Below are 19,837 nucleotides of genomic sequence, written 5' to 3'. Positions count from 1 at the left end.
CACGCTTTTGAGCCTTGACGGTCTTTTGACTGACTTGTGAGCCACTCAAGTTGGTTATGTGGTGTTTGTGCCTTGAAAGATTGTGCGGTGTCTTGGCATGACGCCCAAGACAAAGTCGTTTTTCCTGATGGAAGTCTGAGTCCATGCTAGTACCCTGTCACAGAACTTGTCCAGTGCCGCTAAATCTTGCTTGTTATCTATGGCTGTCTGTCAGTACTGCAAAGGGTGGTTTCGAGGTCAAGGTGCTGTAGCAAGGCATCAAACCCAGTCATTGGCGACAGGATGCAAGCGCAAACGCAACGCAGCCATCGAGGAGATGCGAGCGGAACACCGTCGTCGTCGAGAAAAGCACGTCCCACCAGAACCACCGCTGGATTCCCATGACCCCCAATCTGACGCTGACAGTGTCGCCATCGAGACGCCATGTACGACACACACCGCACCATCTGGACCTGGTGTAGCCAGCACAGATACAACGCAGGACCCGGAGGACCTGCAGCATGCCGCGTTTGACCAAGATGCGACGGCTCCATCTCCATCCCAATCGCGGTGCACAACCGTTGAGGATGTCCCAGACGATGATACTTCAGAGGCTCACCTTTTCCCCTCAGCTCACTACTCGCAAGCACTTCCGGATCGCCAGTACGCCGGCTGGTCGTTTGGCGAGTCGAAGACGCAGTTCGAGCGCATCCGCGACGACCAGATCCTTCATGGGTCCGAGATCTATGGACCTTTCGCGGACGAGGAAGAGTGGGAGTTAGCAAAGTGGCTCATCAAGAACATCGGGCATACACAAGCTGAAAACTTTCTCAAGCTCCCTATCGTGCGTACACCCTCCGATGTCCACATGGAGTATCAGCTTACCTATTGACAGATCCAGAACCGTGTGCATCCTGCCTATCACAACAAAGACAGCCTACTTCGGCATGTCGACTCCCTCCCAGGCGGCGTTGACTGGCAGTGTGAGCTTGTTGAGCTTACTGGGGATATTAAGGATCTTGATGGCCAGACTATGACGGAGAAGTTAGAACTGTGGTTCCGGAACCCTCTCGAATGCATCCGCGAACTGATTGGCAATCCTGCCTTTCGCGACGCAATAAGATACGCACCTGAGCAACACTTCGTGGATAAAGACGGGAAATCAAGGGTCGTCAGCGAGATGTGGAATGCGGACTGGTGGTGGAACCTACAGGTCAGTTTGGCAATCCGCGCGAGCTCTTGCAGCCACTCAGAGCTCATTGCTATTGATAGAGCCTTTTGCCGCCGGGCGCAACCATTGCACCCGTGGTCCTGTCGTCAGATAAAACGAAGCTCTCTCAGTTTCGGGGTGACAAGAGTGCATGGCCGGTATACCTAACCATCGGAAACATCGCGAAGGACGTCCGCCGCGAAGTTACCTCCCATGCCACGGTTCTCATCGGATATCTCCCCGTTGCGAAACTCGACTGCTTCACCGACAAGTCACGTCCTGCAGCGAAGTACCGCCTCTTTCACTACTGCATGAGGAAGATCCTTGAGTCCATTGTACAAGCTGGACGTACCGGCGTCACCATGACATGTGCTGATCGTCAGCGGCGGTCCATTTACCCTATTGTGGCGGCGTACGTCGCGGATTACCCCAAACAGTGTCTTGTGGGCTGCAACATGGAGAATTGTTGCCCGATGTGTCAAGTACCTCCGAATCGTCGCGGAGAACACATGACCTGGCCAGCGCGCGATCCAAAGGAATCACTCTCTCTTCTAAAGGCGCAGGACAACTCTACACTCACCGACGACGCGCAAGCACGCTTCAAGGACCTCGGCCTACGTCCAATCTATCCCCCCTTCTGGGCTGACCTCCCCCATTCCAACGTCTTCGAGTGGTTCACGCCGGACCTCCTACACCAAGTGCACAAGGGCGTCTTCAAGGACCACGTTGTGAAGTGGTGCACTGCAATTGTTGGGGAGGACGAGCTCGATGCGCGGTTCCGGGCAATGAGTGACGCTCCAGGGCTTTGTCATTTCGCGAACAGGATATCGACAGTCTCGCAATGGACCGGACGCGAGCACAAAGAGATGGAAAAGGTCTTCCTCGGGGTTCTCATGGGTTGCGCTGAGGTGAAGGTTATCAGTGCAGTCCGTGCAGTCCTGGATTTCATCTACCTTGCATCTCTCCAATCGCACACAACCGAGACCCTGGGATTGCTCCGACAGAGTCTTGATGACTTCCACGAGCATAAGCAAGTCTTCATCGAGCTTGGTGCGCATACCCTAGATCACTTCAATATCCCAAAACTGCATGCAATCGACCACTACGCTGACATGATCCTGAAGTTCGGCAGTGCGGATGGGTTCAATACTGAATCACCAGAGCGTCTGCATATCGACTACGCGAAAGATGCTTACCGTGCAAGTAATCACAAAGATTATGTCTCGCAAATGGTCACCTGGCTCCGACGCCAGGAGGCCGTGGATCGGTTCGCGCGATACGTTGCTTGGTGCCAAAGCCGTCTGCACCCCTCTGTTCAGCCAAGCACGGGCAGTTCTGTAACGCCACTCACTGGCAGTGCCGCCACATGGCCCGCATCTCAGCTTGCGGATGATGATCTGAACACAATCCACGTTGTTCACGCACCAACAAGAGCGGCACCGGCAGCAACATCTAGTGAAAGTCTTGCGACGGCGAATGGCATCCCCGAGTCGAGCTTGAGACGCGAGACTGTCAGGTACAAAATGCCTGTCAAACGACCCCGGATAGCTACAGCGGAGACCATCATGAACGACCACCACGCGCCTCAGTTCCTCACTGCGGTCACGTCCTTCATGCGCACGCATAGCCTCACCTTCACTCCCCGTCTGTTCGATGGGTTCGGTATCTATTCCCAGTTGTGAACATATCTACCAGAGATTGCTGCCGCAAGTTCTCGCAATCTCAACAATACGATTCGTGCGAGCCCGCCGGTCCCCCCTCAAGGTCGTCTTCCCGGGAAGGCAGCGAGGATGGATTTTGCGTTAATCCGCACTGGCGAGGTGAACGAGAGGACGACTGGGAGTGCACTGGAAGGTGAGTACTTGTCCATTGACGAGTTGTAATGGCAGCCTGAGCGTCCACCGTGACGAACAGGGCTCCGCGTGGCACATGTCCGCGCGATCTTCACGCTGCCGGACCACTACCCTGTCCGATGGCCAGTGCACCATCCATTGGCGTATGTCGAATGGATGACGCCGTTCTATAGGTTTGACGCGAACTCTGGCTTGTATACCATTACGCCTTCCACGCGACAGCATCGGCCGTATGGCGAAGTCATAACCGTCGACCGGATTGTGCACAATTGTCATCTTTGGCCGGCATTTGGGAGAACAATGGATAGACGATGGACAGTGGACAATGTGACGGACGTATGTAAGACATTTTATTATAGTCCGTACTACGACATGCACAGCTTCTGTATGTTCCGCTTAGGACATTTTGGTTGTATCAATGAATCGTAGTATTTGCATGTACTGTTACAAATCATACAATGTCCTTGAATCGATCTGAGTCACTGCAGACCAGACTGTCCCGAGCGGCGACAGCCTCGCGAAGCCGGAAAAACGGTCAAGCGTGCAAGTCTGAGGCATGCCGGGACAATGGACTTGTGGAGCATGTGTGTGGCTACAGAGGGCTACGGAGCGATCACGAAGCTACCAGTCTGTCTATAGATCTACAGCTCTATAGAACTCTGTGTAGCTCCGCATGTGCTATCGCAGCAAAAGGCACTTTGCAGATGAAACTCACCACTGCAATAGGACTCTTCGTGACTTCCCAGTCTTCCGGCTCCATTGCTGTGCCCAACATGTTCCAATACTCTCGAGTGCCCCAATATCAAGCTGCCACTTCAAAAGAAGGGACTGTGCTTGCTCTTGGCTCCCAGAATCCGTGGTGAAGAACTGATCGAGCAATGCTGGCACATCATGATTGGCATCCGTCGGGTTGTTGTAGAGGTTCTCGACTGCGGTGCGCTGCTCGCTCGACAAGACTAGCTTCTCGAGAGGTACTGATGCCGCTGAGCTTTTCGCACTCACTGATTTGCTGCCGCTAGGTGCTTCGTTGGGATGCGCGTCATGGTTCGCATCCGTCGTGAATCGGACTCGGAACGTTGGTGGCTTTCGAGGCATGGTCAACTCGGAGGGGTGAGGGAGTGTTGTAGGGAGTCATCTCAAATGAAATATATTTATTGTACACCTTCGGACTTTGACGCCACAGTGTGGCCCTGCAGTCAAAGCGAACATCGAACAGAGGTGGCACGCTGTGGCCAAAGAGATCTAGGTGAACGATGCGCGAGCGAGCGATACCGGATAAGGCTCGATTAGGTGAGCGATCGAGATTTCCCAAAAAGGAAGGAGGTTGGGGAGGCCGCCGATCCATAAACGGTCGAAAGGAGGAGGTCGCGACGAGCGTCTGCGTGCGGTCGAAGGAAGACCTGAAAGCGGTCGGAATCTGCCGGTCGAAGTTTCGACCGCTCAAAGTAACCCAGCCAAATTCGTACGATTACAGGTACAAAGTCGAATTAGGTATCAATACCGGTCGCCTTTCGACCGGCGGCGGATACACAGTGTACGTACATGCTGTCTAGACCCTTGCCCCAAGGGCGCCGTGTGCATGCCTTGTTTGACTACTCACCAAAAGGAGATGGCGATGCGCGAAGTCAAGAAGCACCTGGCGCTTCTGGCGGGGGACAAGGCTGACAAAATCACGATGTCGGTATGATTAGGCATGGGAGGACCGCAGATGCGGGCGTGCTTGCGTGCTGGTCAAAGCATATTCGGCGTCTGGTGTCATGACCGTGGGCACGACATGCAGAATGCCCAGAATAGGGCACACTAGCTTCGCTACTCTTTCGGGAGAAGCCCCTGTGGAGGGCGAGGCTGGGTGCGTGAGTCGCGATAAGAAGAGGGCCGCGGGTGATCAAACTCTGAGTGGCCAGGAGGCTGCAGCCCCGTGGCGATGTGCGGGACAGAAGAGGGAAGGCGGCGTCCACCGTTCGCACGCGAAGGGCGAAGAGGCTCATTGCGGGGCGGAGCGCAGCGGGGCGAGGGCGGCTCGTGCCAGAGGGAAGCTGCTGGAGAGTGCACGGGCCGTGTGTCGTGAGTGCGCTGCGAGGGCGACAGACGCCCGGCGTTGAACACAGCTCGGGTCGGCGTCTGTGGCGGGCGTCTGAGTGCGGTCGCGGCCGGGGCTGCGCGCGTCATCGCGAGATCTGGAGAAGCCGGCGGGATCTGAGATGGGTGTGATCCCGGTGGGATGGGATCGGGGGGCCACGTGTCTGGTGCCAGGGACGGGGCGGACGGCGGACAGGGCCCTTAAGCCATCTCCGGAGGCGCTAACACCTCGCTTCCTTCTTCCCCAACCACCACCGCCCCCCCTCGGCCCATGTCCTCCTCCATATACAACGTCCGTCCCCCCTCGTCCGTCGCCCGTCCATACGCTGACCCCGTCTCCCAGCACAAGCACCTCCAACCCACAGGTGCTGCCACCCAGGGCCCCTCGGGCCTCCAACACAGCCATGTCAAGCTCAACGAGTGCTTCGACACCATCAAGCAGGAGTTTGATGCAGTGGCGCACGAACTCGGTCACCTGCGGGGTCAGAGGGACGACTTGGACAGCAAAGGTGCGTTACAACCATTGAGCCACCCAACTCAATTATTCACCCATCGCCTCCCGCAAATCCTTCTTTTTGTCTATGCACCCGCCATGTTTCGCAATGCAATGCGCTGCATTCGTTCAGTCAATGGCCAAGTGAACGAACTCAACATCATTCGGCAGTCGCTCTACGAGCTCGAAGCTCAGCACAGCAAGATCCGCGTTCAGTACGAACAAGAAATTGCAGCACTTCGTGGCGAGCTCCATGCCCTACGCTCCCAGGGTCGTGAACGTGAAGTCCTCGGGCTGGCCTCTCTCGGACGCGATCGTGACCCCGCGCTGCGCGGCGAACCTCCCCTCCGCGGAGAACCCCCTCTCCGTAGCGAACCCTCCATGCGTGGCGAACCTTCTCGCGATCGCGATCGTGAGCGCGACTTGCTTCGCGAACGCGAAAACATCATGCGCGAGCGAGAGCGGGAAAGAGAGCGTGAGCGCGATCGCGACGGCGACGTTCGCATGGCAGGGCCCGGTCCTGCGTCGGGCATGCCTATCAGAGGCGATGCCATGGGGCGTGACGGCTTGGGCATGGGGCGACCCAGCGCAGTCCAGGGTGCAGGCGAGGGCTTGCCGCTCACCCCTGTCGGGCTGGGTATGGGCGCGGGCCCCGGTGGTGGCGGTGGCGTGTACGACCCATTTTATGGACGACAAGACAGGGAACGCGAGCGAGGAGGGATTGTGCTCAATGACAGAGATCGAGGCATGATGAACGAACGCGAGCGGATAGAGCGAGACAGGATGGAGCGGGAGAGGGAGCGGGAGCGCGATCGAGAGCGAGTCGAACGCGACTCAAGGGACGTGAAGCGCGTCAAGACAGAACAACGTGTGAAGAACGATCGCGGAGGTAAGCCACTTTCCCGCTCCTCCTTTCTCCTCTCTCTGCCGAGCACTCGAGATATTCATGTTTCGTTCGTTCTCTCCTTGTGCACGCCCGCCTTGCTGCTCGTCCACGTGACCTGGCCTTCCCGTACGCCCGCCTTGGCTCAAACTCCCACCGCGAAGATCCCTTCTCGCCCTCCATGAACCACCCGAGCGCGCACCCACCGCATTCGCACCAGAGTATCTCCCTCGGCCCTGCTGTTCCTCCCTCGGGCCCTCAGTCGACGCCGGGGTCCGGCCCAAACGTTAACCCACTCGCCACGCCGACCTCCGCGAATCCCAACCCCCCTGGGCCAAACAGCCAAAACGGCATGAACGCGAGCGTCAACGGCCGAGATCCAGGAGCAAGCAACGCGAACACTGGTGCCACGCCGAAGCTTCCCCCAGCGCCCGGTGCGGGCGGCATGGGTCTGGGAGGTGTATCACTGCCTCCGCCGCCGTATCCAGGCCAGCAGGGGGGGCCTGGCGTAGGTCCGCAGGGACAAGGCGCTCAGCCTGGGACTGGTCCGGGCACGGGGAGGGAAGGGCTAAACCAGGCAACAGGGCCGGGCAGTCAGGGATCGGGACCGGAGCCGGGGGTGAACGGCGGGGGTAAGTGATCAGTCCTGTATACAATGCACGCTGGGTCGCCGGGCCACCTCCACGCGGAATCTTGCCTCTAATTCTGGTGTACTCGCGTAGAGCGCCGAGTGTACTATTTAGTCGTGCGGCACCAGCAGCAATGCGGACTTCTCTTTGCTTTCCTATCTCTTCTTGACCACTCCAGCGCTCGAAGCGTCGAACAGAACCATATTACTCACGGAACACTTCGTCTGCAGGTAACCCACCCTTCCCCCACACGCCGACGATGCCGCCCACCACCGCGCCACCGCCGAACAACGCCAACCCCGATAGTGGAGCCGCATCGATGCAGGTTGATTTGAGCATGGATCCGATGGCCGTCCCCGCCGATCTCAAGAAGGAAGGCACCGATTGGTTCGCTATCTTTAACGCCAACGCGGGCAAGGAGGGCAAGAAACGGGCACTGGACGTCAGTCTCCAGCACACACTGATGCACGAGAGGCAAGCTTACCGTGTGATGGTGCCTTGTACATTATTGAACATTCTCCCACAGCGTTGTATGCTGTGTCCGCTTCTCAGCAGACGGAAAGTTCCTTGCTACGGGATGCAATCGGACCGCACAGATTTACGACACGAAGACGGGCCTCAAAACATGGTGAGCACCAATATCCAATCCTCAGGACAGCCCCGTTGAATTTTGGCGCCAGTGTTCTCGTCGACGAGCAGGCCAGCAAGACGGGTGATCTGTACATTCGCAGCGTGTGCTTCAGTCCTGATGGCAAGTTGCTCGCCACGGGTGCGGAAGATAAACAGATTAGGGTGAGCACTTCTGGACACAAGTGTTCTTGCGTACAAGGGGACTGACTCATCTTCGATCTAGATCTGGGACATCGCCACCAAACGGATACGCAACGTCTTCGACGGCCATCAGCAGGAGATCTACTCGTTGGACTTCTCCAAGGACGGACGACTCATCGTCTCTGGGTCTGGCGATAAAACCGCACGGATATGGGACATGACGGAGCGGACTCCCTGCAAAATTTGTAAGCCAACATCAACAGTACGAACAGACACATGCTGACGAGAGTTGCTAGTGTCCATCAACGAAGACACAGTCGATGCAGGCGTCACCTCAGTATGCATCTCTCCGGACGGCCGCCTGGTCGCCGCGGGCTCGCTCGACACGATCGTGCGAATCTGGGACGTCGCAACGGGCGCGCTCGTCGAGCGCCTCAAGGGCCACCGCGACAGCGTGTACAGCGTTGCCTTCACACCCGATGGCAAGGGCCTTGTCAGTGGCAGCCTCGACAAGACCCTCAAATACTGGGATCTCCGTCCGATCTTGCGGGGCCCGGCGGGCGCTCTTACCCCGGGTAAGAACGGCGTTAAAGAGGGCGGAGAGAAGGGGAGCTTGTGCACGATGAACTTCACGGGGCATAAAGTGCGGCTGCGTTCCATGGGTCGAGTTCTGGGAAGCTGATTGTGACTTCTGACACAGGATTATGTGCTTTCTGTTGCGGTCTCGCATGATGGACAGTGGGTAGTGTCGGGTTCGAAGGACCGCGGGGTGCAATTTTGGGATGCGAAGACTGCGACGGCCCATTGCATGCTGCAGGGCCATAAGAACTCTGGTGTGTTTGATTGCTCCCTTGCTTCTGATGATTACTCACATTCTGGTCGCAGTAATTTCCATCGATCTCAGCCCAGCAGGTAGTGTCCTGGCAACGGGCAGTGGCGATTGGCAAGCAAGAATATGTCTGTACATCTTTGTTCGGCCACGTTACTTTCCACTGATCCTTTGGTCTACAGGGAGTTACACCGCGCTATAACGGACACGACAAATCCTTTACTTCTCATCGTTATATCTAAGCTTTGGGTACCATTGTCGGATCGCTTCTGATGTTCTTGTCTACTCTCGCGCTCACGATTTGCTACGCGTCAACGTTGTATCTACCACCTGTGAATTCTTGCTCGTACCTATTATTGTAGTCTCTTTTTCCCTTTCATGCTGATCCTGGCCGATATGCTTTCTCTAGGGGGTCGCTGCGCTGCCGCTGTGGCTGGCCGTACGCGCGTCCCCGGCGAGTCAGCGATGCTACCTACATACGTGATACGTACGTACATTTTGACGGATGCGATTGAAAAGTAGAACAGTTCATGTTGTCGTATGTATCTATGTATCATGCATGCCCATGACAACAATCAGGTATAAGTGTAACAGCAACACTCGTCCCTACTGGCAGGGGACATCGCGTCCGCCACGCCAGCGTACTATATACGCCGACTCAACAGCTCCAGGGCGACCACCGCATGAGTCCAGCTACCTCACATACGGTCATGATTGCTAAGCGTTGGATATCGAATACGAATGAGTACAGTGCATCCACATGCTCTGTGGCGCTTGGGTATCATGTTGAAGCTGCATTGTAAATGTCTTCATGTTTCGGAGAAGATCTTATCGAGAAATCCATACATCCTCGGTATGTTGAGTTGAACATAACTCAGGTCGAGGATGTGTCTGTTTTCTCCTAGCTGGAAGTCAATCGCGATCCAGTCAGGGACGTAAAACATGACCCAGACAAAACGGTGCGCACCATCTCCATGAGGTCGTTCCTGGTGATGCGCGACTCCAAGATGGCCTTCTCACAGCCATCGTAATACAAGGAAATGACGAATAGTCCTCGTTGAGGACATGCAAAGTGGAAATAAAGGTTGGGGCGTCTTGACAAATCGCGGTTTGAGCCGCCACAAGGGAAGTAAGACGTAGCACGCACTCTTTAGATGGGACTATGCTCTCCACAATTATGCCCTCTTTTTCCAGTTGCTTGTGCAAAAACCAATACGGTTCGTGTTCATCGGCCGGGTGAGCTATGAGATGGAGGACGGCTCTCAGACTGCGTACGACGCGGCGCCTGCACATCTGAGTGTTGGGTATCAAGATGTCATGAGACGGACAGTCGCAAGCCTTTATAACGCGACCACGAGGCGCGAATAACTCGTGCGCAACATCACGGCCTGTGTCTGTTCGACAGTTAGGAAGCAGCGAGGTCAATATCGGTACGTCGACTACTGCCCAGAGCCGCCGAAGTGGCGGTTCGTCCATATTCCGCCCGTCAAACACCGAAGAAAGATGTGTATTTGCATTGAAGAAGCCGGAAGGCGACCCGAATAACGTGTGTGCTGGTCCACTCTCGGTCCACTCTTGTTCTAGGTCCGCGATTATGAGCGTCTCGTCGGACATTAACATCTTTGACACACCTCTTTGGATCATATGTATCAGTTGGGATCGCTCGTTCGTGATGTCATACGCCTATTCCAGTCATGTAATGGAAATAATCGGCTGGGCACGACGGAAAGCCTATCAATTGAATGATGGACATTCCAGTTCAGCGCCCGGCATCCGAAGGGAGCAGTGTTGGTGGCCCAGTGGCTGACGGTTGCTCCGACAACTATCGGTGCATCACAAACTTGACATGAGACGAACATTTATATAGAGACACTCAAATCAAAAGAGGTGCGAGCGCAATCGTACGCCTCATTGGATGTAATCAGAGGATGCGCAGTATGCCAGTAGCATTGAACAACGCCATGCAGAAGACGCACCGTGAGAGCTGACAGAGCGAGCGACGACAATTCAAATGCATCGTAAGGTTTCGTTTGACCATCACATGATGCAGCTTCGGTGCTCCTGAAAGGGACTCTGCCAAACTGCCACTGGAAGGCTGCTACGAAGGCCAACTGTCCGTTGTCCAACTTGAAAGACCTCCTAGTCCTTCGAAATAAAGCGTTAACAAGGTCTCGCAGACAAGATAGAGGCTCGAGGGACGCTTGGCATCTACTACGAGGTCGCGCATTCTGCTTGCGATTCCACCGAGACTCTGCCCCAGTAGCCATGGTATACGGACTTAGGCTAACAGAGCAGTCAGTTATCACCCGGCGCCGCTAGATCGGCTGTACTTACTTCAATTGGCCACTGGTATCCCCGCAGACTTCGTCAGTGCCTCGTCTGACTTTGCAGTAACAGGGCTTCTCAAGAGCGCGACAAAAGAGACGAGGATGCGTTCAGTTAGCCACAATTTTGCCACCATTGATCGCTCTAGCCGGTGTAATTCCAAATAAGGAAACAGCAGTTCAACGCGGCTACACATCAGCGCCTACACTCATTCTAGTCAACTCCTTCCATCCACCAGGTATGTATATTCCCTTGACTCCCGATACAATGTTGCTCATAATTATGCGGAAGTTTTGAATACATATATAGAAAACAGTGAAGAGGCCTTTGCGACGATCAGCAGTCCATTGTTTCCTGAGGGTTGCCATGACTTATAACAGTACTACTAGTACTGTTACCCGTGAAGTCCAATCCAAGCCCAATCTGTCGTTTCGAAGTGGGTGAATATTACTACGCGTCTTGGCCAAAGTTAGTGAGTCGATGCTCTATTTCATTGACCTCTTCGCAAACTTCATGGATTTTCCGCATCATCGTCGAGAACTTGAAGCCGACTCACGTATATCAACGAGGCGTCAACAAGCTGATCAAACCTCAGATACTTGCTTCTACGGAGAACACACGAGAACTTGAAGGCGAAGCTACGTGGTGGATTCTCTGATCCGACAAATGCGTCGTACACGGTACGTTCCTCACCCAAAGTTTTGAACTACTCACTTAGCTCAAGGTTACGAGCCAGGTACCTCCGAGGAGTCTGCGCGGAGAACATGCATGCATGCCTCCGCACCTCTTGCACGAGTAAGCGAAACGTGCATCGCGTGTGCTGGGCGATTGTTGTTTGCCATCCTCCATACACGTTGCATGCGATCCACCGCTTCCGAACGTCGGAACAAGCGCGTTTTCTCTGAGATGCGCATTACGCCCATGATCGGCTTCATTTACAATAGGATAGGACCACTTCGACATATCATCAGGCCTATCGTATGGCGACTTTTCGTGGTCGCCTTTGGCTTTGCTATTTCTGGCGGTTCATCTCCAATATAGAGGTACCGCCTGCTCGGGTCAGCAACCGACTGCCGGACACTATCCTCGAATTAGGGAAGGCTCTGCAAGCACGGGCTAATCAACATCGGAAGGAAGGAAGGTGTTCGCTTTAGTCCTTTTTCCTGTGCTGACACCGAATTTTAGACTACTCTCCGGCGGATCAAATGACTCGCCGTCAGAATACCCCCAAATGCCGACGTTGTGACGTCCCTTGTCAGGATTCCGGCAGAATCTCTTCAAAAGTCTCAGAATATAATACTATTCTTGAGAGACACCGACGGGCAGGGCTGCGTGTCCTCTCAAACTATCGCGCGCCTTTCCCGACTCGAGTACTCCAGCGGAACACGGCGATCTTCGCCAAAAGGACCACCTCAGGTCTGACGAGGTGGCCGCATCAGGTGTGCTCAGAAACGAGCCGGCCACGCCCCTAGGGTGTTGTTCCATGGTTCGCATCTCCCGCCGCTGCCATTGTTGCACAGGGGTAGCATGCTATATGCTATTGTACTGTGACTTACCTTCCCCATGAGTTGGGCGCAGCCTCACCGCCGGACCTTCATCGATGAGAGTAGTGTCTTGGAGCAGCTGAACGCGAATGTCCTTATTCCCAATTCAGCATGTGTCAGTGCACATCACTCATTGTTCTCGGTGCCCTCTTTCGTCGATCAATAGCTGTTCGTAGACGTCATTGATTGCTAATAATTGACCATAGTCCTCGTTGTGTGATGATACACCTAATTACTCCACATACTAGTACTGTACTTGATACAGAGGACGATAACCCATAACGATGAAAGTGAGCGTAAGACTACATTTAAGGATACAGCGGCGTTATGATACGTTCAGACGGATGGCGGGACGGTCGTAATCATTGATCCGTCGTGCCTCGGAGCGGACATCAACCGTGACATGCCTATGGGCGACTGGTCGTGATTGAAGGGTGCGATGTAGACGGACGGCGGGAGCCAGGCATCTTGGGGACCAAGCGATACGGGTGCATACGAGCAACCTGCGAGATGCGCGTGTGGTTCTGCTTGAAGTGATGAACCAGGGGGCCCGTGATGAGAAGCGGCTTGATTGTCCGGCTCGGGCGCGGCGCGGACGAAGTCGTGGACGTCGGCGTCGGTGGCGGACTGGGGAGCTGGGGAACGGGTGGGATTTGGGGAACGACTATCAGGGCGTCCGCCATGTCCATCGTCGTGAGGAAGAGCGTAAATCCCTCGGGGGACGGCGCGAGGGCCCGTGTGTCAGATGGCGAGCCGGAGCGTGACGGTGCGGTGCACGATGATGTCGTGGAAGAGACTGAGGACTGGCGTCCGCGGGCCCAGGCCCGGGTGGAATAGGGCTGTACGGCCTCAGAAGACTGGGAGAAGTCGACATAAGAGTATGTTCACGTGATGCGAGTGAAGAAGGACATACGAGATGGTCATCGGAGTCGTAAGAGTCATTAGGAGACTGCTCTGCGCGCACAATGGGGTATGGAAGCCCGAGGGAGCGCAGCGGAGGCAGAGAAGGGCGGGTGTCGCGGGTCGGCGTGAAGTTGGCCATTGATACAAGGGGTATGATGTGTTGGAAGGACGGTGTGATGTGCGAGACTTAACGGAGGCGACACGAGAGGGTGCAGCGAGAAGTAAGAAGAAGGAGATTCTTGATGGACCACCGGGGTACCAAAGGCCTGCCTTATATCCGTCTAGATGTGTGGGGGTATCGGGCGGTTCTTGGAGCGGACAGGAGGCAGTGCGGATGGAGGGACCGGAGGCACGGCCGGGGGAGCCTTTATAGGCTAGCTCGCTCTGTAGCAGTATCTCGAGCGACATTGTCACGTCGCCAAGCCATGCGACCGAAATCTGCCTTCAATGCAGATCGCTTACCACACCTGCCTTTGTTCCCATTCTCCCCAAACAAGCACAATAGCCACAGGCGCGTTGTGGGCGCCTGTGGGGTGTCGCCGTCGGAGTTTGTATCTCCTTGTTTGCGTAAAGAGATCCTCCTGTGGCTTTGTCGCAAGGAGGCCCGTAGAGCTGCAACTGATGCAGACGTCGCATAGTTACTGACCTTCACGATCGACACTCAGAGCGCAGGAGACGGGATGTAGGTGGGATGAGGACAAGCGGAGACTGGAGAATAATGCGGGATCAAATTGACCGCCAAACAGACGCTCGCTTTGGTTCCCACGGGCGCGTTCTTCCTGCTTTTGTCCGTGAACGGTTCGTCGCCGAGGGGAAATGGCAGACACAACACCCAAGATCCAAATCGTGAGCCTGCATTGTCTCGGTCTCCGTGCTCTGTTGACCGTCGTTGCGATACTCGTGGCCCTTCCATTGCCTCGTATTTTCCTTTTCTGGCACTCCCTCCTCGCCCGGACGCTCAGCTCAAGACTGCGGTTGCGTCCGACTTGTCGGCGGCGACGTACCAGATCCATGACGAGTCACACACGCTTGGGAATGCGCTTCGGTGGATGCTCATGAAGAAGTGCGTCTCACAAGCGCTTTGGCGGCGTCGAGATTTGCACTGACTTGACCGCTCGCGCTTGCTTTGATCCCGGACGAAAAGTCCCAAGGTCGAATTTTGCGGATACAGGTAAGCATTGTCACTCCGTTACATTGCACAAATCTTGGAGACATGTTTCGAGCCGTCAAAGCGTGATGGATGGCAGTCGGCGCACACAGGACTCGGTTGTGCGAGGGTATGGCTATTGTTCGTAAACAATGCGGCAGTTTCAGGACTGCTCCTGATTGCGTCTCAGCCACCGCGACCCTCCCATCTCACACCTAATGCGACGCTTTGAGTCACGTCCAAGCGTCGATCCCGCTTTGAAGAGCGGTCGTGCGAGCCATCTCCGTTGAGTCTTCGAAGTCATTGTTCGAGACAGTCGCCATAGCGAGCACTTTCCCCTTCTCTCTGCTTTCGTCCTGAATGACTTGTCGACGCGGACGCTAACTCACTTGCTCACAGCGTCCCTCACCCTTCAGAAAATCACATCCACATGCGTATCCAGATGTACGGTGCGTATTGTTCTCGCAACCTTTGGCTGTTGTTTGGCGGTCTGAACGTCCCATCCGTCTCCCAGACAACCTCTCCTCTCTCGAAGCCCTTCTCCAGGCACTGTCCGACCTTGACGACGTCTGCATTACCATCGACGAGGCGTACCAAAAGAGCCTCCGGGAAGATCGGTATGAGCAGTGGGACGAAAAGAGCTGAGCGTTGCGCTCGTGTCGTATCTATTCTGGCATCTCTGTTCGTGTCTACTCTGCTGTGTTCCTGCTTGTAGCGTTAGTGATCTCATGCGGTTGACTCTGGACTAAGCGCACGGCGTGGGTATTGCAGTCCCAGTGTGCTACACTGACTCCGTCGAAACCGGGCATATCAAGTCCAGTGGCATCGACGACATCGCCTAGACTGATCTGTCAAGCCCAACTAATAGGTGTGTTCTCATCGTTATGAGACGCAATGACCGTTGTACTCATACAGCGATGGTTTGACTACCCCATTACAGCTGTGTTTACTTCCCGACCAATACTGGCGCGATACCACCCTCGAGCTAGCTACCGGGCTTTCTTCGGAGAGTTCACCCAATGCGACCCGTGCGGCCATTGATATTCCGCGATACTCGACTCGTGCATTCGATGCTATCGTGGTCCTCGTCAGCTGCTGTCCTATCTGCCGTCACCATGGACGACATATCTGTAGCCCTCAGCGGGGGTTGCTCTGCACGCTGTACCACCCGTTCTTGTTGATAGAGCAGGGGTCTCTTCCTGTCGATGAGGTCAGTCCCGGTCCGTGCTTGCCCACGATTCACTCTCGCAACCCCCGGAGAGGACGCATCCCCTGCTGAGGTGCATCCTCCCCCAGTCTGCTCTTCTTTGTCGGGCGATCCAATCCCGTGGACGCAGATCTGGGACAATCACACTCGCACGCGAAGCACGCTCGATTGAGCTCGACGACTACTACATACATAGGACAACGGACCGCGCCTTGACCTGAGCAGGCGGATTCTCGTTCTGTGAACTGCATTCCCAACCATCTTCCATCTTGGCTGCTGGTTCATGATGGTTTGCAGAGACACGAAGACCACCTTGTACTCTCCAAGTCGTATCTTCGGACGCGAACACGGAGAAAGTCAGGCTGGACAACGCAGGTGACTTGTTGATCGCGTCGCCATTGGTAGACAGGACCCTGCCATACACTAGTATGTGTTCCAGCCACTCCATACGCCGGCATCGGCAGTCGATTGACATGCATCCCATTTTCGGGGCCCGATACATGATTCATGGAAACTTGCGGGCATCTTCATTTCGCCCGATTCTCAGGTTCAAGCACTCCTGTGCATGTTCGCCGGTATGTCGCGGACGTCGACATGCATCGTCACTAGCGGCACAGCGCAGACTGTTCACGCGATGCACAGCGGAAATAGAATATGGAGGGGGGGAATAGAGACCCAGACCCGAGCCAGACCCGACGCACTGCGAGTGCGTGATAGTTGTGTGACAGGAGCCGGAGGACGAATGTACCCTACTTCAAGCAGATAACGGCGTGGATACAACAGGCTGTTGCGTCTGAGAGACTCGTTGGAAGCAGCTTCTACGTTAGTAATGAACATAGTAATTATGTAGTACAATATAGCACACTACAAACGCTCGTACTCAACCTGGTGCACGGTGGTCTGTGCGACTGGACATGCTGAGGTGTCGAGCTTACAAAAGTGCAAGCCATTGATCTTTACTCAATTCGACTGTGTAACCGACCCGGGAACAACTTGAGATTGAAAGAACACTGACTCACCCGCTAGAGGAACAGGACAGCCAGTGACGTACATGCCGCTCCGGCGACGGCCACCCCGAGCACGTACCAGAGCTTGGTCATGGCTGACGTTCCTCCGTTCCGCGGCGGAAGGCGCGGGTGTAAGAACTTTACTAAGCGCTGCAACGAAGCAGACTGCCCGTCCGCAGATACAGAGTTATTGACGATTCTTGGCAGTTAAACCCGGAATAGACTCACATTGTAGGGCGTGTACCGTGCCGACATGGCAGTATACTCGACCCTGTAGAAAATGTCAGTCTCGATTGCAGCGGTGACATGCGGAACAGGTCGTACCAGTTGGGGTTATCGACAGTGCACCTGAAGTGCGTGAATTCGTCAAACGCCGCTTTCCCAGTCGAGTAGCCGTCTAGGTTGACTGAGTTTCATCGCTGAATGCACCAGGCTCTGTGATACTCACAACCACTAGCACCGAATCCTCCGAAGGGTGCATCGTTAGCTACGAGACGAGTGAGCTAAAGATCCTGAATTGGGCTGAATGCATGCGAGACGAACCCATGACGTGCAAAATGGTGTCGTTTGCGGATACCGTTCCACTCCGGGTGTTATCCATGACTGATAGTAAAGCATAGTAAGTCGATAGCTTCGCGCAGACGACATTCACTCGTACCTTTGCTCTTGAACTTCTTCTCGCTCGTGAAGACATAGATATTCAGTGCTTCGTCCCTGGTGTACTGTGAGTACTATACTCATCGGATCGGCTTTCTCAAAGCTCACATGCTATTTATGACGGCGATTGCCTCATCGACGTCCTTGACAGGCACGACGGGGAGCAGCGGGCCGAATATCTCCCTATGAACCACGTCGTCGTCAGTCAATTGGATCCTGACCACAATCACCGCAGCCGACTCACTCGCTCATGAGCGAATCATCGCGCTTCACGTCTCTGATGAGACTCGGTGCGACGTATCTGGCCTCTTTGTCGACTTCCCCACCAAAGACGATGGTGCCGTTGGTGTTGTCTAGGAGGCCTTTGAGACGTTCGACGTGGCGTTCGTTGACGATGCGGCCTAGCATGCCCGACGTCTTCGGGTCAGTAGGATGCAGCTCGTGGTACCTGCAACGGTCGTCGAGCATTGCTGTGTAACAGAAAATGGAGACGCACGCGTTTTGGAGAGCCTCGACGAATTCGTCTTGGAACGACTCCGGCACCAAGACATAATCGGGAGACAGGCACACCTTCGCGTCTCCTTCAGCGCCTTGTAAGGTGTCCGTTCACGGGAGAATACATACCTGTCCACAGTTAACAAGCTTGCCCCACATGATGCGCTTGGCCGCAATTTTGGCATTACACTTGGGGTCTATCACACACGGGCTCTTTCCTGGATCAAAGTCGACGTCGCAATTTAGATCACGAAACCGTAAAAAAACAGACCTCCAAGCTGTCAACATGCTCTCAGTGATCAACCCGTGTCACAGTAGCCGAGATATCATACATACTTCAAGCGTGACTGGCGTCAGGTGCTGCGCTGCGGCCGTACAGATGATTTTCGCGACACGCCCATTGCCTGCGATATGTTTAGAGAAGGATATGACCGATGAACAAGGTTTACTTGCCTGTGTAGAGAACTACCAATTCATGAACGGATTCAGTCGCCATTCACCAGTTGGTATAGAACACGCTCAACTGTGGTTGAAACGGAGTTCCAGAATCTGCAGATTTCGCGTCATTCAGATCATATCATCATTTCCGCCAGGTGACGGGTACCTTTGTAGTTTCAGGCACGCCGCCATTGACAACCTGGACCAGCTCGGGGTCCAAGTACTTCGGGATAAGCTCAGCGAGCAAGGCGGCTGATGCAGGAGTTAACTCCGAGGGCTTGAGCATCACTGTGTTCCCAGCTGCTATCGCAGCCGACTACACGGCAATTAGCGTGTGCTCCGCGCCAGCGAAGAATGCACATACCAAAGGGGTCAATGTAAGAAAGTAAGGGTAGTTGAAAGGGCTTATGATGAGCACCACGCCCTTTGGCTCCTTCCTTGTTACCGGAGACAACGAGAACCATAGGAGAGAGAACGGTGACTTTTGTGGCGCAGACCATTTCTCGACATTGTCGTAGGCGTCCTTGACCTCGAGTAGAGTCCCGCTCAACTCGAGGCTTTGTGTTTTTCAGCAAACCTAATTTACGAGTAGAAGTATAGCTTACAAATCTGTCTCATTTCGCGGCCTTCCAAGGTCCGAGGAGATAGCCTGCCGTATCCGCTCCTGGTTATCCTCAATGAGGTAGCATAACTGCAGGAGCTGCTGCTTGCGGTACGCAATAGACCTTGTCCTTCCCGAGTTGAAAACGGCTCCTAGCTCATTTCGGATCTGACGACGAAGGTTAGTCACGATAGCACTATGATGATCAATGTTGCGTACTCTGGGTATATCTCCAATAGGTGTGTACTGCAGTGTACAGGACATTGTGAGGTGTTACACGGTGGAAGAAGGAATCAGAGAGAACGATGAGCGGCCGCTGCGGCGGGGTTGTGGGGGCTAACGCATGCCGCGAAGGAAGTTGATAAGTGCGGAGCATGGGCGTCGATCGCATCAGGCAGCGCTTCTGCTGTGTGCGTAGGCAACACGCTTGATGCGACGTTCAGTCGGCGGCGTGCTCTCGGCGGTGCTCGCAGAGGTCGTGGGGCTTCGCAGGCAGGTATCATCCATGCGCGGATCATATTTTTGATGTGGCTAGAGTCACGCAAATGGCAGGTATTGAGTACTGAATATTGAATACCGAGCGGTCCAACGTGCTCGCGAGAGAGCTTCCATCATACCGTTGCTGAGGTCGAAACAAGGTGTACGCATCTGGTCAGCATCGCCGCGCGGGTCTCAGTCTGCGAGCGCCAGCGCTGCGACGTGCAGGCCCGGCGTTCGACCGAGCTCGACTTGATGTCAACTTCCACTCTTCCACTCACTGGGGCATTCGCATTAGGTGCGTCACGAA

The 19,837-nt window shown here is 54.9% G+C and overlaps 8 protein-coding genes across 8 annotated transcripts; 3 read left to right on the top strand and 5 right to left on the bottom strand.

Annotated features, from left to right (window-relative positions):
- Positions 1–670: 670 nt before the first annotated feature.
- B0H18DRAFT_819413 (uncharacterized protein) lies at positions 671–1,162 on the top strand (the record flags this gene model as incomplete). The annotated part of the gene is made up of 2 exons (XM_048039285.1): positions 671–841; positions 875–1,162. Coding segments are annotated over 2 exons (459 nt in total), but the record flags the coding sequence as incomplete, so codon positions are not given.
- Positions 1,163–3,486: 2,324 nt separating this feature from the next.
- On the bottom strand, positions 3,487–4,137 carry B0H18DRAFT_951805 (uncharacterized protein; the record flags this gene model as incomplete). The annotated part of the gene is made up of 2 exons (XM_048042042.1): positions 3,487–3,634; positions 3,758–4,137. 2 exons carry the CDS (start codon positions 4,135–4,137, stop codon positions 3,487–3,489), a joined length of 528 nt encoding a protein of 175 aa, XP_047898081.1.
- Positions 4,138–5,392: 1,255 nt separating this feature from the next.
- On the top strand, positions 5,393–8,968 carry B0H18DRAFT_1082942 (WD40-repeat-containing domain protein; the record flags this gene model as incomplete). Its single annotated transcript, XM_048031604.1, has 13 exons — positions 5,393–5,413; positions 5,465–5,630; positions 5,748–6,026; positions 6,126–6,626; positions 6,662–6,931; positions 7,438–7,600; positions 7,653–7,754; positions 7,807–7,918; positions 7,980–8,142; positions 8,194–8,540; positions 8,598–8,730; positions 8,783–8,868; positions 8,909–8,968. 13 exons carry the CDS (start codon positions 5,393–5,395, stop codon positions 8,966–8,968), a joined length of 2,403 nt encoding a protein of 800 aa, XP_047898080.1.
- Positions 8,969–9,535: 567 nt separating this feature from the next.
- Positions 9,536–10,019, bottom strand: B0H18DRAFT_870206 (uncharacterized protein; the record flags this gene model as incomplete). Its single annotated transcript, XM_048040080.1, has 3 exons — positions 9,536–9,631; positions 9,694–9,820; positions 9,874–10,019. 3 exons carry the CDS (start codon positions 10,017–10,019, stop codon positions 9,536–9,538), a joined length of 369 nt encoding a protein of 122 aa, XP_047898079.1.
- Positions 10,020–11,267: 1,248 nt separating this feature from the next.
- On the bottom strand, positions 11,268–11,877 carry B0H18DRAFT_982334 (uncharacterized protein). The gene is made up of 4 exons (XM_048044536.1): positions 11,788–11,877; positions 11,647–11,731; positions 11,343–11,519; positions 11,268–11,289 (listed from the first exon to the last, which is right to left on the bottom strand). The coding sequence occupies exons 1-3, from the start codon at positions 11,861–11,863 to the stop codon at positions 11,423–11,425; spliced, it is 258 nt and encodes an 85-aa protein (XP_047898078.1). The 5' UTR covers positions 11,864–11,877; the 3' UTR covers positions 11,268–11,289; positions 11,343–11,422.
- Positions 11,878–12,762: 885 nt separating this feature from the next.
- On the bottom strand, positions 12,763–14,200 carry B0H18DRAFT_1207976 (uncharacterized protein). The gene is made up of 2 exons (XM_048036243.1): positions 13,509–14,200; positions 12,763–13,452 (listed from the first exon to the last, which is right to left on the bottom strand). Exons 1-2 carry the CDS (start codon positions 13,904–13,906, stop codon positions 13,263–13,265), a joined length of 588 nt encoding a protein of 195 aa, XP_047898077.1. The 5' UTR covers positions 13,907–14,200; the 3' UTR covers positions 12,763–13,262.
- Positions 14,201–14,262: 62 nt separating this feature from the next.
- On the top strand, positions 14,263–15,588 carry B0H18DRAFT_603089 (RBP11-like subunits of RNA polymerase). The gene is made up of 7 exons (XM_048038746.1): positions 14,263–14,344; positions 14,461–14,561; positions 14,643–14,669; positions 15,045–15,094; positions 15,160–15,326; positions 15,396–15,513; positions 15,586–15,588. The coding sequence occupies exons 1-5, from the start codon at positions 14,315–14,317 to the stop codon at positions 15,288–15,290; spliced, it is 339 nt and encodes a 112-aa protein (XP_047898076.1). The 5' UTR covers positions 14,263–14,314; the 3' UTR covers positions 15,291–15,326; positions 15,396–15,513; positions 15,586–15,588.
- A 1,286-nt stretch (positions 15,589–16,874) lies between these two features.
- B0H18DRAFT_1192693 (NAD-dependent aldehyde dehydrogenase) lies at positions 16,875–19,551 on the bottom strand (the record flags this gene model as incomplete). Its single annotated transcript, XM_048036053.1, has 16 exons — positions 19,270–19,551; positions 19,055–19,218; positions 18,814–19,006; positions 18,616–18,765; positions 18,536–18,560; positions 18,344–18,415; positions 18,141–18,289; positions 18,013–18,086; positions 17,761–17,964; positions 17,625–17,699; positions 17,518–17,573; positions 17,403–17,462; positions 17,308–17,346; positions 17,175–17,256; positions 17,088–17,130; positions 16,875–17,024 (listed from the first exon to the last, which is right to left on the bottom strand). The coding sequence occupies exons 1-16, from the start codon at positions 19,312–19,314 to the stop codon at positions 16,875–16,877; spliced, it is 1,581 nt and encodes a 526-aa protein (XP_047898075.1). The 5' UTR covers positions 19,315–19,551.
- Positions 19,552–19,837: the final 286 nt, after the last annotated feature.

Source organism: Fomitopsis serialis (assembly GCF_022376445.1).
Source record: "Fomitopsis serialis strain Sig1Antser10 chromosome Unknown B0H18scaffold_7, whole genome shotgun sequence".
Lineage (NCBI taxonomy): Eukaryota > Fungi > Basidiomycota > Agaricomycetes > Polyporales > Fomitopsidaceae > Fomitopsis > Fomitopsis serialis.
This window is presented reverse-complemented; position numbering and strand designations above follow the sequence as displayed.